This window comes from Cydia pomonella, chromosome 7 (genome assembly GCF_033807575.1).
Source record: "Cydia pomonella isolate Wapato2018A chromosome 7, ilCydPomo1, whole genome shotgun sequence".
NCBI classification, from domain to species: Eukaryota; Metazoa; Arthropoda; class Insecta; order Lepidoptera; family Tortricidae; genus Cydia; species Cydia pomonella.
The window spans coordinates 1,395,895-1,412,548 of record NC_084709.1 but is presented as its reverse complement, the minus strand read 5'-3'; the positions used below and the strand labels follow the sequence as shown (position 1 = coordinate 1,412,548).

Here is a 16,654-nt window from a genome sequence, read left to right as displayed (position 1 = left end):
TAACCATTACATTTAGTATTACTAATTACACAATTAAAGAAAAATTAAATTAAAATATAAATAATTAATTTAACTATTAATTTTTAAGCTAACAATTGAGACTAAACTAAAACTAGAAATTTAACTACTAAAGAGTACCTGACATTAGGTCTTTACTACTAACCTAAATAACGCCCTACACTAAAAATTCACCCCACGACCCCCCCGACGCAAAAGTACCCATGACACTCGCCGCGTTGCCACGTTGAATGGCTATGGATAATCTTTGCCTTTGAATGGCTTTGGATATATATTATTTATCATCAAACAACAATTGACATATTATGTTACAATATTGTAACGACTGTAGATAAATGGTTATTTGTGCAATAAGAGAGGAAGTTTGTTTTTTAAATTATGGCCTGGATGCGAGTCCTTTAAGCCAGACATGACATACTCTTAATTATCGTGTTCTGATGTATTAAATTGTAAATCAATAATTTCTCCGTTAATACTGTGTCGTTTGGAATGAGCCTTTGTACATAGGTTAGAAATACCCTAATCGACACGTCCTATTCATCTATGTCCAGTAGGGCTAAGATGGTCGGCTCTTTATCATTTATCACCATATCTGTCACGTTCTAACAAGTATGTAAGCGCGAAAGTGACGGGCACAGTGACAAGTGATAAAAATGGAACCATAATACCGTCGCAGAGGGTAGATACACGTTATATATATGTATGTTAACTAGATTTATTCCCAAAACTTCTACTAGAAAATAACCACTCTATTTCATAACCATTTCGTGTCTGAATTAAGTGATAAACTTATAGTTTAGCATAAGAACCCAGCTATTTTGTTGTAATAATATTATGCATTTTTTCTTTTTTTGTTGCATTTTTTGTGACAATTTGACATGATTGTTCATTATTAACATTGACAAGCTATTGAAATGATACTAAAATATCTTGCCTGTGATTTTGTTCCATTGGTCAGTAAATTTTTATGTCAAAACTGACTCGAATACGTAAAAACCATTCGGTGGCTACCTAAATCTAATCTATAAGTACATTTGACGCCATTATCTATATATGTGTCTGTCTGTGGCACCGTTGCTGTCAAACGGATGGACCGATTTGGATGCGGTTTTTTTACCTGAAAGCGAGTTTCCTTGCGGTGGTTTTATCTGTTTGATAAAAATCGATCCAGAAGTTTGACAGCTTTTTTTCAAAATGGTGTAAGTCATTTTTGGCATAAAATGGTTTACATGATGGGTGTAGCGGTTTATTTTTATTTTTATTGAATAGCTATTATAACTTCAGAATGAAAATAGAAAGGGGAGATGTAATGAAAACAACATCAGAATAAAACTAAATTTATAATTACACTTATTTCTATATCATGGCTCAATAAAATGTTTATTAATATGGCAACATTGAATAGTCATATTTTAACCGAAATTCAGAATCAGCTCGTAAAGTGACTGCAATTTAAAGTAACATTTTTGATTGGCATTTTAGGCAATTTTTTGTATATTTTTTACTATGTTTATGAATGAGAAATGGAAAATCATGACTAATAATTATTATCACAGTGCCTATTTTTTTAAAGGTGAGGCATATGTCATTCCGCCTGAACAGCCTAAGGCACACCCCAAATGGTCTGAATTAAGTACCAGAATCTTTGTGGTCACGAAATACTGTCTAAGACACCTATTTTTTGTGTAGAATATTCCGTAACCATAGGTTTTCCGCCCGTTTTAATGCTTAACTTCAGCCTGTATGGGCTCTGTGGTGAGCCTAAGGATGCATTGCTTTGGTGCCCTAAAATATAATCTAAAACAACTAGCTCCACCTATCGCAGCCACTGCTCAATCGGCGCGAAGTCGATACCAGCCGTATTGGTAAACTGCGAGCGGTACGCGCTTCTGCCGCTAGGTGCCGCTTGCTGTCTGTAGAATTCGGCGACGTTGCCGCTCATACTGCCATAGGGGATTCCTCCTGGAAGTTGTAGGAAAATTTATCTTTTGTCCAATAAATTCACAAAAAAACCTACAGACTCGAGCAAATTATTTTTTCAGTGGATGTTATATATGTCGTAGCCAGATCAGATAGAATTGATCATTGATGTTGCAATCATTTCATGAAATAATCAAATTCTATTATCTGGCCATGAGTGTGTATGCTGGCCATCCATTTGTTAATTAATTTAATTCAGAATTTAGGCTTTTAGCTAAAATGTATTGTTGTCTTCCAGAAAAGAAAAAGGAATGGAGTTGCAGGCGTTCATAGGTTGCGGTGACTGCTTAACACCAGGCGGGCCGTATGCTTGTTTGCCAACGTGGTATAAAAAAGGAAAGCCCAGTTTTATTTGACTTGGCGGGGGCATTATCGTTCAGCGATAGAACTAAACAACTACCAGGCTATCGGTCCATGTAACAGTCTTACAGTTATATTTACCATATATGAAAGATCAGGGGGCATAGCCAAGATAACAATCGTTAATAGAAAATGGATATATGGAAATAGTCACGTGACATTTCGTAGCATCTGACATCCCGATACATTATTTCTTTTTTTTTTGGCGTTTGTCGATGTACGAATGTCTTATTGGCTAGGCTCTCAGAGGCGGTCTTTACAGACAGGGTTACTACCACCTAGGCTAAAACGTTCACTAAAATTACCAAATAAAATAAATGATATATTATTAATTGATTTAATTATTTATTTTATTTGGATAAAATAAAGTTATATTTAAGAAGCGTTGGTGGCCTAGCGGTAAGAGTGTGCGACTTGCAATCCGGAGGTCGCGGGTTCAAACCCCGGCTCGTACCAATGAGTTTTTCGGAACTTATGTACGAAATATCATTTGATATTTACCAGTCGCTTTTCGGTGAAGGAAAACATCGTGAGGAAACCGAACTAATCCCAACCAGGCCTAGTTTACCCTCTGGGTTGGAAGGTCAGATGGCAGTCGCTTTCGTAAAAACTAGTGCCTACGCCAAATCTTGGGGTTAGTTGTCAAGCGGACCCCAGGCTTCCATGAGCCGTGGCAATATGCCGGGACAACACGAGGAAGAAAGAAGGAAAATAAAGTTATATTTACCATATGAAAGGCCAGGGCCAGGTAAAGGCGGGCTCTCGCCACCATCAGGCGTCGCCAGCGCAGCCATCATGCAGCACAGCAAAACCAACCATATAACCTGGAAATTTAAACCAAGAGTTACTGAAGATGAAGACACTCCCCTCCCTTCACTACCTTTTGAGATCTCTTAAGGGGATACCGAACCCGAACCGAAAAGGCGAACCCTTTGTACACATTTACTGTATCCTTTCTGTGTTATGTACTTGTTTTGTGTAAAAAAGTGTTTACTACTACACTTTAAAACACCTTTAGTTAGCAGATAAATTTAGAGACAAGAAACTTGAAAGATAAAAATTGAAAAAAAAACTAAAGGATTCTGTTGCGAATGCAATTTATTATTGTATAAAAAACAATGCAGTAGCTAAACGCAGCCGTCGGGCTCGGCTAGTATTCGTAGGCTTTTTAAAAGCACCAATAGGAGCGCTCCACATATTCTGTATCGCGGCCAATTAGAAACATCTAAATTTAAACTACCTTTTTGTACTGATCATATATTGCAAATCACTCTTTCATCATCCTCCATACTATCAACACCCACTTTTCTACATTGAACCGTTTTGACAAGAACCCTTGTAAACCAGTACCCTTTGGAAGATTATACTTCGCTTCATTATAAATCGAAGTTTTATTTAAGTCGTCGAGATCCTGACCTGCACGGCGGCTACAGATTCCGTAGTTACCCGTCCGTCATAATAGGCTGCCTTGGACGGGAAATTAGAAGTGTCATGTACCTACGTAATTAGGGAGCTTGCATGAACTGTAGGAGGCAGCACAGGAGCCGTCAGATTTTTGGCGCGAGACCTAAATGTGATGTTTATTGTTCCGATGTAGCCCACAAGATGGCAGTACCTACTATGCACAAGAAAATAGGTGACGTGTAAATGTACATGTTTATGTTTCCGATTCAGGCCACAAGATGGCAGACCCTCCAACGCGCACGGTCCCTATATGGAGTGTGGAATTAAAAGGAGTGAAATATCTTATGGTAGAACTGTTGCAAAAGTGTCCAGCTGTCAGCTATAAATAATAGTTCCAAATCTCTCCAGAGTAGCGCTAGAGTAGCTAAGTACCTAGGCGTTATTGACGGAGTGAAGTGCGCTGGCTATGATTTGATTTTTTGTTCAAGTATTCTAGGTGTTATAGCGCCAACTATTTAAGGTTTTTTGATGACACTTTTTGGTACATGGAGATTTCATTCCTTACCTCCACCTTACGAAAACGTGAAAACGAAAAGTGAACGAATATTAGGACTTACAATTGTAATGATTTTGTTTAACTTCATTTATTTTTATTTGACTTTATTGGAAAGATGGAGAAATATGGTCGATCGTAATATAAATTCGTGTAGATTAACATATATAGCATAATTTATACTGTAATATACTATTATGAAATCAATTAAATCCAATCAAATACGTAAAGCTATAATGCTTATTCGGTTCATTGCAACTATTATGTAACACGCGTACCTGTACCTACTACCTCTAAGTAATAAAGTTGCCTGGTCACGAAGTCTATGGATACATAAGACAAAAATAAAAATATAAGACACCGTACTATTACTCCGTTCCATTAATAGGTAAGTATCTAGAGTTTCGATAACGCAACGTACAAAAACCTATTAGATACACGTAGATATAGATATTGGGACCGTGCGAAGTGCATGGTGGGGGTAAGTAAAGCGATACCAGCGCATAAGGTGGTAAAAATTTGAACGAACTGCGGATAGCGTCTTTAACATTTCGTACTAGTTATATGGCTCGAAATTAAACTTTAATTTACGATTACTTCTGAAAATATTCATTTAAATTGTATGGTGTATGGGACCATTGTAATCTATATGAAATGCTTAATATAACTAACGTATTTAATTTGATAATTATTAATACTGTATCCGTGTAAATAGCTTTTCAAATGCCACATATTATATAATCTTTTTCTAGAAGTTAAGAATGGGTATAGTAAGTTATCCTTAAAAGATAGACATTCGACATCGCGGACTTTTTTGTAGAACCATGAAAGAGAGACAACCCCACCATACATTGTGTTGTTATAGCTCAAACGGATTAGGCAGCATTTACGCATAAAGCTCCTAGTCAGTGTGATTTTTTCCGACAATATCGTTATATTTCAACCAATTTACACGAATCCTTAACAAGTTATATACCTAAACCTTCCTCAAGAATCACTCTATTGATAAATGAAAGTCGTATGAAAATCCGTTCAGTAGTTTTTAGTTTTGGAGTAGTTTTATAAGATGTAGTGAATTGTCGTTTTCGCGTAGATTTGCGGCTGCTAGGTTGCGTGGCAGTCGTGCATATAGCGAATAAGTAGATAGGAAAACTTACGAATGCAAACACTTAATTAAATTAAATTAAATTCAAACTATTATTCATTTAAGTAGACTTACAACAAGCGGTGGTGGCCGAGTGGATATGACGTCCGACTTTCAATCCGGAGGTCGTGGGTTCAAATCCTGGGTCGTACCAATGAGTTTTTCGGAACTTATGTACGAAATATCATTTGATATTTACCACTAGCTTTTCGGTGAAAGAAAACATCGTGAGGAAACCTGCATACATCTGCGAAGAAATTCAAAGGTGTATGTGAAGTCCCCAATCCGCATTGGGCTAGCGTGGGGACTATAGCCCGAGCCCTCTCGCGCATGAGAGGAGGCCTGTGCCCAGCAGTGGGACGTATATAGGCTGAATTATTATTACAACAAGCACTTTCGATAAGCCTACGTATAGAATGAAATTTTGTCTTGAACCTCATGTTGGAAAATGAAGCTTTCGAACAGTTAATTGAATCAGATATCAAAATGAATCAGTTTCGAGCAATTGTAGTGATTAACAATATTTACGAATTAATCACAAATGAAAATGATCTAAGATATATTATGTTTTTAATAAAACGATTAGTTCGTGGATCTTACCAAGAGTGTTTAAATAAAAATAAAAAAAGTACGAATTAGCATCATAGATTACGCATATTAATGAATTTATAATTACGCATTTTAATTTGATCAGTAGATATAGCGGAAGTAGCAAACCGGTTTTAAATTTTATGATTTCCTTGTTATCGTGATTATTATTATTTTGCCGCATTCCATTTTATAATCCAAGCGGCTATCATAATTATTTTTTAAATGTCAACTTGTAGGTACAGTCAGCATCAAAAGTATCCGATCAAACAACGCGTCAAAAGCATCTACCATTCTTTAACAGCTTAAGGGGCAACAGAAGTGGTATTTCAAAGAAAGTACCTACAATATATTTTTTAAATTCCATATTACTTTAAACTGTATTTCTACTTATTTTTACTTAATGCATGTTAGTTACAAGATGTAATGTTTTGAAAAAATGTGTCCCGTCGATTTTTTTTTTAACAACACTGAGTATGGTCTAGTGTTATTTGGTTGCTATTGGGGAATTTAGGAGGAATATAATTTTCTCGGGTCAGAGGTGTAGGGTTAGAGCCGGCGTAGCTTTATTTGACGTTCATAAGCGCATTGTAATATGCCTACTTGGAAAATAAAGTATCTTTATCTTTAGAACGTCACATATAAAGGGGCCAAGGCGGCATGCATTAAGGTAAACTAGACCGAGAGTGCAAGTGCTGGTGGTATAAAGGTAATAGTGATGTGGGCATTGTAGTCTAAATAACCTTTACCGAGTAGAGGTCGTTGCGGGACGCGCTATTTTTATATATATGTAGGCGATCTTATTACAAGCACTTACAATATTTGAATGGATTTAGCACGAAAAACAACGTTTCTATCAGGCGCGGATCCAGCCCTCAAAAAAGGTTGTGGTCACAGCCATCCAAAAATCGGCCAAGTGCGAGTCGGAGTATGAACTCTCTCATGAACAATCATGACTCATGATTCATGAACAATCATCATCCTATCGATCTCAATATACCGTGAAAGTGTTACATCACAAGTCTTTAAGGGATTATCGATTCGCAGACAACGTTTCGCCGAAAATCGTTTCGCAGAGGGATTACTTACACTTTTAGTCGACAAACTTTCGGTAGAGTCTGTGTTCACATACCGTTCAATTCGATTTTGTGTAAATTAACAGAACAAAATTGGAAGAATTGCGGGATATTTGCTATTTTACCAAAAATAATTTAACCAAATTTCATTTCCCAACAAATCATTTCATCAATAAAAAAATTCCTATATACTTATTTGCCAGATTTGGATTTAATAAATTACTATTTCCCTAACAATAATCCAACAACATTCATTAAACCAAAAATTTTCACTTGGTTTAAAAATTTTTAACAATTTTTAGTTTGTCTAACATGTTACTTTATAAACGATGTTTTATCCATAGTAATGTTTAGTCTATTTTTATTTATTTTTACTACAACATAAAAACGAATCGTTGCCAAAAAAGCGAGCTAGGTTAGGTTCGAACTGCGACCCTGGTAATAACGAACTCTTGCTAGAAAAGCAGGTTAGGTTAGAACTGCAACCCCCAGAAAGACAAACCGTTGTCAGAAAAGTGGGTTAAGTTAGAACTGCGACCAGACAAACTGTTGCCAGAAAAACAGGTTTGGTTAGATCTGCAACCCCCAACTGAGACCCCCCTTCCAACCCCCACAAGAGTTAGAAGCTTGGCTCTACAAGAGATCTGATAACTTTTTGACAGCGTGAGCCTTATGGTTTCGTCTTGGCCAATAAAAATATTTTCATAGGAAAGTAGGAAATTGAATTTGTTCTTAGAGTGATACTCGCAAAATTACAACTTTATCTACACATTTTAGGAATTTTCCCAGGTTTTAGTTAGGTACCATTTTTCTTTTCTTATTCTCTTTTTCTTTGTATCTTAAAGATCTACAATTTAATTTATATTTATAATTCTTGTACAGTACAAGTCGCAAGTCTACCCACAGATGATACTTTATTTTGTGTAAATTCCAGGGAGTTCTGTTATTGGCTATGCTTATAAGTACTCAGGTTTTTTGTCTATTATTTATTATAAACGCCGTAGAACTTCTCAATAAATAAAAATAAATACAAATAAACCTTACATGAAAATATTTTTGTGATTTGTGAGTGATTTACTATTCAAAATTTAGATGATGTGGGGGCATCTTGTATACACTCTACTTTTTACCGATTCCTCATACAGACTTCAACCCCTTTTTCCCCCCTTACGCAAATTACTTTATATTCTTTCCAATAACAAAAACAATCTACATACCGAATTTCAACTAAATCGGTTCAGCGGTTATTGATTCCCCATACAAAATTCCACTCCCCTTTTCAGCCCCTTAGGGGCTAAAAATTCAATTTTTTTTGTGTGTATATACATGTCCTACATACCAAATTTCAGCTTCCTAGGACTTCAGGAAGGACCCTAAGGGTTTTGATGATCATCAGTGAGTGAGTGAGTTAGTGACGAAATTGTTTTTTTTTTAGATACGAATAAAATCTTAAGTATAAGAGCTATGCCAATCGAATTTTTTTATGCTTAATAAGTCCATTACTAACATTATATTCTAAGAATGTTGTCTATCTGGTTCTTCAAAAAAGGAGCGTACGGGTTTTTAAAGGGTCGGCAACGCGCATGTAATATCTCTGGTGTTGTAGGCGTCCATCCGGCTACGGTGACTGCTTACCACCAGGCGGGCCGTACGCTTGTTTGCCACCGACGTGGTATACAAAAAAAATCCAAACCTAATTTATGAGGGTTCAAAGAAATGACAATCACTTGGCGTAGTGCCCCCAGAACATTTTTTTGCAAAAAGTTCTAATGCAAAACATTTTTATGCTATTTGTTGAGTTGGGAAATGATTTTTTGGCATGTTTTTGCTAATTTTGCGATAAATTGTTTGGAAAATGAGAATCAAGCCAAAAACTTTTGGTAAGTCGGATTATGCGATGTTTATGCCATTATTGTTTCTTCCTTGTCGCGATTCTACACAATATTATTTCCACACAGCTGAAGTTGATCACATGCGTTATTCTTCACATGCATTATTTCTACACAATCTTGACTCTACCTAGTCGCGATTCTACACAATGTTATTTCCACACAGCTGAAGTTGATCAGATGCGTTATTCTTCACACAATTATATTTTTGTACAATCTTCGCAACTCTTATTAATGTGATTCTACACAACTGCATTTAACCATTATTTTTAATTCACCGGGTGAGAAGTATTATGTAGGGGCAATACGGGCAATATAATCTATCCACAGATATCATACAAAAGCAGCTCTACTTAGTTGAACGTTTTCTTTACTTAAGGCATCCTTGGCTTTGGTGATATTTCTAATTTATGTGACGATTTTTTATTTTTTTAAATATTGAACATGCTTCGTTGACAGGTTTTTAAGGAAAATATAATATACAAATACGTAAATAAATAGAAAAACACCCATGACTGAGGAAATGTTCATCACACAAATAAATGCCCATACCGAGATTTTACCCAGGACCATCGGCTTAGCAGGCAGGGTCACTACCAACTAAGCCAAACTGGTCGTCGAAATAGAAATATAATTGTGTGAAGAATAACGCATGTGATCAACTTCAGCTGTGTGGAAATAATATTGTATAGAATCGCGACTAGGTAGAGTCAAGATTGTGTAGAAATAATAACTGTGAAGAATAACGCATGTGATCAACTTCAGCTGTGTGGAATGAATATTGTGTAGAATCGCGACTAGGAAGAAACAATAATGGCGTAAACATCGCATAATCCAATCCGTTTAAACAACTTTTACCCGACTAACGTTTTTTTTTTTATATTTAATTTTGAATAAAGTGACAGTTAAATTATACCGGTTTAGTTAATAATTTAGCAATTGCGGTACATAGGTACATATACTACATACATATTATCGGCGTATAAGGTAAAATATCGAAAATGGCAAGCGATTTATTGCAGTCCACGGAGCCCTGTTTAGATAGATAACTACGCGAAAAAACTCCTACGCCTAAAAATGAAAAGCTGGCATTATTTTTGGAAATTGTACTAATATTTGTTAATGTTTAAGATTTCTAAGACTCCTTAAGCTAAAAATAAATGCCCCTGTAATGTTAGTAAATGATTATTATTCTTGTTAATAAGTAGAGGTCAGCTGATATTAACATGCTCGAATTTCTAATTAATACAAAAAATCACTCTACCTATCGTGTTTCGTTCGACCAAGGGTTTCTCCGGTAATTGTGACGGTTACCAAACGATTACTCTAAAGTAAATCTACTTTGCGTACTAAAATTCTGCCAAACAGTCCTCTGCCAAAGCGTCTGCGAAACAAAACAGCGTAATTTTACTCGGCGAATCAATAGGGCACCCTATTAGGGTTGTGGGCATGCCCATCGTGCCCACAACGGTGGATCCGCCCTTGGTTTCTATACAATTAAAAGTTTAAGTGTATGTTTATTTATTTGGACGTTCGCGCATGTAATATGCCTACTTGAATAATAAACTATCTTTATATATAACATTTTTGCGTTTGGGACTTACAAGACCGTATACATATATTATTTGATTATTTATTATACACGAACTATGCCATTTAAATTTTACTCTAACATCCAGCAAATAATTTCATAGAAATCTTCCAATAGTTTTTTTGTGTAAATTTCATGAGCAGACACCCTTTACAAGAACTACATACATATTCCTAAATAATAATAATTCAGCCCATATATGTCCCACTGCTGGGCACAGGCCTCCTCTCTTACGTGAGAGGGCTCGGGCTATAGTCCCCACGCTAGCCCAATGCGGATTGGGATACATACTCCTATGTAAGTAAATTTATCTTTGTATTACAGTATGTATAAAGATAAATTACTACTAATTACCAGAACTGTGAAGCTTTTGTGGCAAAAACGAGTGCTTGAGAAAATAAAACATCGACAAATATTAACATCGATAAGTCATAGATTAAAAATTAAAAGATGTAAAGAATGCAAATCAATTACAAATCCGACCATAATGTTGTTATTACATATATTAAGTATTTATAAACGTAAATTGTAGAATACAGTGTTAAAAAATAAAAAAAACTACCAATGGGTGTATCAAAGAATATATCGAACGTGTTATGTATTTCGCGGTAGCTATCTTTTTATACAATATTAAAAATATCTGTAAGGCTAAGGTAACATCGATAATAGACATGTCGATATTTGATTTTGTCAATCACTTTATTTTGCCGCAAAAACTTCTGTCTGCTAATTACCTACATTATCTTGCATTCAAAAAGAACCAGTTAAATGTACATAAGTATATTAAAAAGATTAAGCTAATGTGTTACTTATGTAATTTTGGCGCGAGCTTTCGCAGTGCGGGACCTTGATCGTGACTGAGATATGGGCACGCGATTAGCCTTAATGAGTTTCCTGATGGTGATGTATGAACTTAACTCAAGGTTAATCAAGTTTACACCATTAATGATCTTATTCATGGTACCACGGACCACGGAAATCGTTGGTTGCAAAATAATTTATTTTTCTCAAACTTGCTATGAAATGATGACATGACTTACGTCAAATTAGGTCCGGAAATACTACATATCAGGTGCGATGACTGAAGATGATATGTAAAGGAATTTCATACTGCCTTACACACCTAGGACTGTAAAGCAACATTCTTTTGTTTTTTAACGTCAAATTGTGACACAACGTCTTGGCATCCAACCATCAACTAGCTTCAGTTAGCTTGGTACGGTGATTTGTTGTGCAGATTCGTTGCTAGGCAACGGCGGTGGCTCATCGCGCAGGCGCGCGGACTTACGCGCGTTAGGTTGTACACCGCTGCTGGTAGAGTGGCGAGCCGAGTAGGTCGCCACAAAACAAATTGACTACAATTTTTTGTTTTAATTGCAAGTTTGAGAAAAGCGCTATACATATCTCGGCGAGAAACAGGGTTGCAGGCCAAGTAGATATATACGGCTGAGCGTAGCGAAGCTACGTTTCCCGGCCTCTATAGTAATGTACAATATATTAAGTAGTCTTTGGGCGAAGAAATAGTATAATTCTAGTTTCCCATCAGGGTAGGAATGTCATTGTCAATTTAAACTTTTAAGTCTCAGTACCCCTAGTGTAAATTTAGTCGATAGCGAAACGTGACGTACGCGTTTGCGTTAAGTCTCATTTTGTATGGGTTTTTGAACAGCGCGCCAAGCGGGACGTTTTGGAAAGTCAAAAATCTCATACAAAATGACACTTAACGCAAACGCGTACATCACGTTTCGCTGTCGAAAATATTTACACTAGGGGTACAGAATATTTTATTGAATATGTAAACTTTTTCGTTCTATTATTTAAAGGAACATCAGAACTTAGGAGGTTAAGTAAAAATAATCCTTTCGCCAACTTTTGGGATTTGTTTGCCAAGCGGACTCTGGGCCCTCCTGTTTAACATGTCACGCATAAGCGTTCTTATCAATAATTTAGAACATCTCCGTTCAAATAAACAGATTCGCATTGTCTTCGTTACACGGATCATAACATCGTTGAAAATTTGACCGATATTTATTACAAACAATCGCATTTCAAACCGATTTCAATAGTGCACAAAGTTACGCAACCAGGCTCTCAGACAGATAGTTTACTAAAGTGACAGGTGGCAGTCTACTGGAATATAGGGAGGTCAATGCACTCAAGTATTAATTAGGTAACTGTCAAAAGAGTTAAACTATTTAGCTCCGAAATTGTATCTTGTGCGGTATTTGAACTAAATTTGATAGCGATTTACATTGTTTGGGTATCAATGTCTCAAGCTCGAAGTGTATCTATCTCGTACGTACTTAAGTGACTTAGGTATTGATGCAGGGGGTAATGTCATATCAAAATCTGATTTTTAGCTCAAATGTGTTCAGGGGGGCTAGCCAAGACCTATCACAAATTTTAAATTTTGTGTAACTATTTAAAAATAGAAATAGAAATGGAAATATATTTATTTGCGTGAAATGTGGTACAACAAATTAGATGGTAACATTTTCTATACGTTCAGCACATCTCGCCGACAACATGGGCATGCAAAATCTTTACTTAAATCTAAATATTATTTAGGCATGAGATACTATGTCTTGAAATCGAATTTAAACTGTCGTGAGACATACTAACATTAAACTAATTTTACGGATTCCACACACTTGTTTTTAGTCACGTGAGTCGAATCCGTAGAATTAGTATGTAGAAATCTTCGCCGTTAGCTAATATACTAACAAACCAAACCATTAAAACTTATTATAGGGAGCGTGCATGAACTGTAGGAGGCAGCACAGGAGCCGTCAGATTTTTGGCGCGAGGCGTAAATGTGATGTTTTTTGTTCCGATGTAGCCCACAAGATGGCAGAACCTACTATGCACAAGAAAACACGTGACGTGTGAATGTGCATGTTTATGGTTCCGATTCAGGCCACAAGATGGCAGACCCTCCAACACGCACGGTCCCTATAAGTCCCACTAAAACAGTATACATAACCTAATAGCATACCTCTTGATATGGATAGCATCTCACATAATTGATACATGTTTTGGCTTAAAGTCCCTAGATTATGTAAAAATACAGAACGCGAAGGTTGGCTTGCGTAACTTGCATAAGATTATACAATATGGCACGCAGCAGCTTCGAGGTTGGGCACATATAAGGCAACAACTACGTGTCTATGATCTCGTTAAGCTCTTATACCACAACCATTACAACCTGGGCCTGCGTTTGACGAAGGTCAAAGTCATATAACTGATATTAACCCTTAAAGCTTTGAACGCTACGCTTAACGTGTTCGATGGCAAAATTATAAAATCTAATATATACATATATATATGGACCCGGGTATGTCCTTAAACTACGTCCACAAGAGAGGTATGGGCATTGTGAATGTCATCTCGCTCTGTGTGGTAGGGCACAGCACAGCGGATGTCATTCCAGATCTAGAGCAGAGCCCAACTGGGGAAGTACCTCCACCTTACAGAAAATCGCAGCCAAATAACACTAGACCCTACTCATAGTGTTGTGTTCCTGCCGGTGAGTAAGGTTGCCAGAGCTCAACGAGGGTGGGAGGGGGTTAGGGTCGGCAACGCGCATGTAACTCCTCTGGAGTTGCAGGCGTACATAGGCTACGGATACTGCTTACCATCAGGCAGGCCGTGTGCTTGTTTGCCGCCGACGTAGTATAAAAAAAACATGTAACCTGTATATATATAGTGACGTATAAGATGTGAATTTTATGAATAAATAATTGAATTGAATTGAATTGTTGTGTCCGACGTCATCGTGAACCTTGTCGGAACGCACTAAGGTTGAATATTGGGCTGCAGCCGCGCGCGTCAGTTGACTACTTTAGCGGTCAAAGGTATTTTTTTGTACTACGTCGATGGCAAACAAGCATACGGCCCGCCTAATGGTAAGCAGTCTCCGTAGCCTATGTACGCATGCAATTCCAGAGGAGTTTCATGCACGTTGCCGACCCTAACCCCCTCCCGCCCCTCGTTGAGCTCTGGAAACCTTACTCACCGGCAGGAACACAACACTATGAGTGGGGTCTAGTGTTATTTGGCTGCGGTTTTCTGTAAGGGAGGTGTGTTCTTTTGCGCAATTGAATTGCCAATAGGAGAGCAAGGTTTAAGTGGTACAAGCTAATTTAGATCTCTAAGGCATATGACCTCTCTAAATTACTTTACACTAGGACAGGGGTTACCAAACGGACCGCGATATGAATCCGGACCGCCGACCTATTTTCTGCTGTACATTACATTTGCTTATTTAGTTCTAGAAACGGACCGCTATGGTTATTTTATTTGAAAATCCCTGGACCCCTGACGAAACTAATTGGTGACCCCTGCACTATAGGATATGCACTATTTGAAGGGGGTAGTAGTAGTACGCATTAGGTAAATATTGCTTAAAGAAGCTTTCAAAAATTAAGGAAACTCCTAAAGTTCTAAGGAAGGAGAAACTGAAGCACAAACAGAGAAATGCAAAACTTGAACTTGACCTTTTAAAACTTGTTCTAACTTTACCAGACGTAATTTTATTTATTCTCAAACAAACATAAGAACAAACAAAAACTCAAACATTTATTTAAATAACGCAATCGCGATTGTAAAACCGTCTGTGGTATAACCAAACACAACAATCCAGAGTTAAAATTTCGCAAAATGAATAAACAAATATTAATGTTCACAAACACAATTACGTAAATGTAATAATTGTTATTGTTATTAATAATTGTTATTGTAAAATGCACACAAAATGATGTAAGATGAACAAACACTAACCTGTCGAACGAACATGGCGAATCGGGCAACAGTGAGGCGCTTGGCCTTGGTGCGCTATTTATAAGGCCACATCTGCTATCGACCGATATGAATTGTAGTACAAATACTCACGATTTGGATGATAGATGGCGTTGTACATGATAAAGATAGATAAAGATATATTTATTTTTCAAGAGGGCATATTACAATGCGTTTATGAAGGTCAAATAAAACTCCGCCGGCTCTGACCCTACACCTCTGACCCAAGAAGATTTAAATTGTAGTAGTGTATCCCAAATTCCCAATATGAGTCCGGCAAGAAACTCTGCATGATTATCAACATGTCTAATAAACTTTTTGTATTTCCTACATACATAATTGTAATTTCGGATTGAATTGAGCTAATTTTCTATAATGAAAAGTGAATTATAATTAGTCATACGACACGCACTAGGCCATTGTTTATACCACTTGCACGAATTATAGGTGTTTAAATAAATAATAAATAAATATAATAGGACATTATTACACAAATTGACTAAGTCCCTTACAAAAGCAAACCTTAGAAAAGCCGTATCTTAGAAACTATTTGGCTTACTAAGACTAAATTATAGTCAATTAATTGCAAATACCATCTTCTCAAAAGTGTGCATTGCAAAAATTTACAAAAACTGAAAAAAAAAAACGAAAATTTAATGGATTTTCATGTACTTTACGATAATAAATAAATAAAATAAATAAATATTATAGGACATTATTACACAAATTGACTAAGTCCCACAGTAAGCTCAATAAGGCTTGTGTTGAGGGTACTTAGACAACGATATATATAATATATAAATATTTATAAATACTTAAATACATAGAAAACACCCATGACTCAGGAACAAATATCCATGCGCATCACACGAATAAATGCCCTTACCAGGATTTGAACCCGGGACCATCAGCTTCTTAAGCAGGGTCACTACCCACTAGGCCAAACCGGTCGTCCTTTCATTGTTAATATATCTGAAAAGAAAGAAAACCGGGCTCAGCACGCTTCCACTTCAATATGGAGACCCGTGATAACCTCCAATGACTATAACTGCAATAAACTACCTATAAGAATCAAAATGTTACACTGCACGCACCTGCCAGCATTCTCCAAACGCCCGTACTCGTAACTCGTAACATAATCACGTGAGAACGGCCAGTCGGCAAATTTCTCAACAAGCGCTATGGCATTTGCGCGACCTATACTTCCGCCGTTTAACGATTGTACGCATAACGCTGAAATATCCAAATTCTAAG

At 36.7% G+C, this 16,654-nt stretch overlaps 1 protein-coding gene across 1 annotated transcript; it reads right to left on the bottom strand.

The window, feature by feature from the left end:
* Nucleotides 1-1,342: 1,342 nt before the first annotated feature.
* Nucleotides 1,343-15,439, bottom strand: LOC133519581 (uncharacterized). Its single transcript, XM_061853601.1, has 3 exons — nucleotides 15,383-15,439; nucleotides 3,086-3,182; nucleotides 1,343-1,980 (listed from the first exon to the last, which is right to left on the bottom strand). The coding sequence occupies exons 1-3, from the start codon at nucleotides 15,395-15,397 to the stop codon at nucleotides 1,835-1,837; spliced, it is 258 nt and encodes an 85-aa protein (XP_061709585.1). The 5' UTR covers nucleotides 15,398-15,439; the 3' UTR covers nucleotides 1,343-1,834.
* Between the last annotated feature and the right edge of the window lie 1,215 nt (nucleotides 15,440-16,654).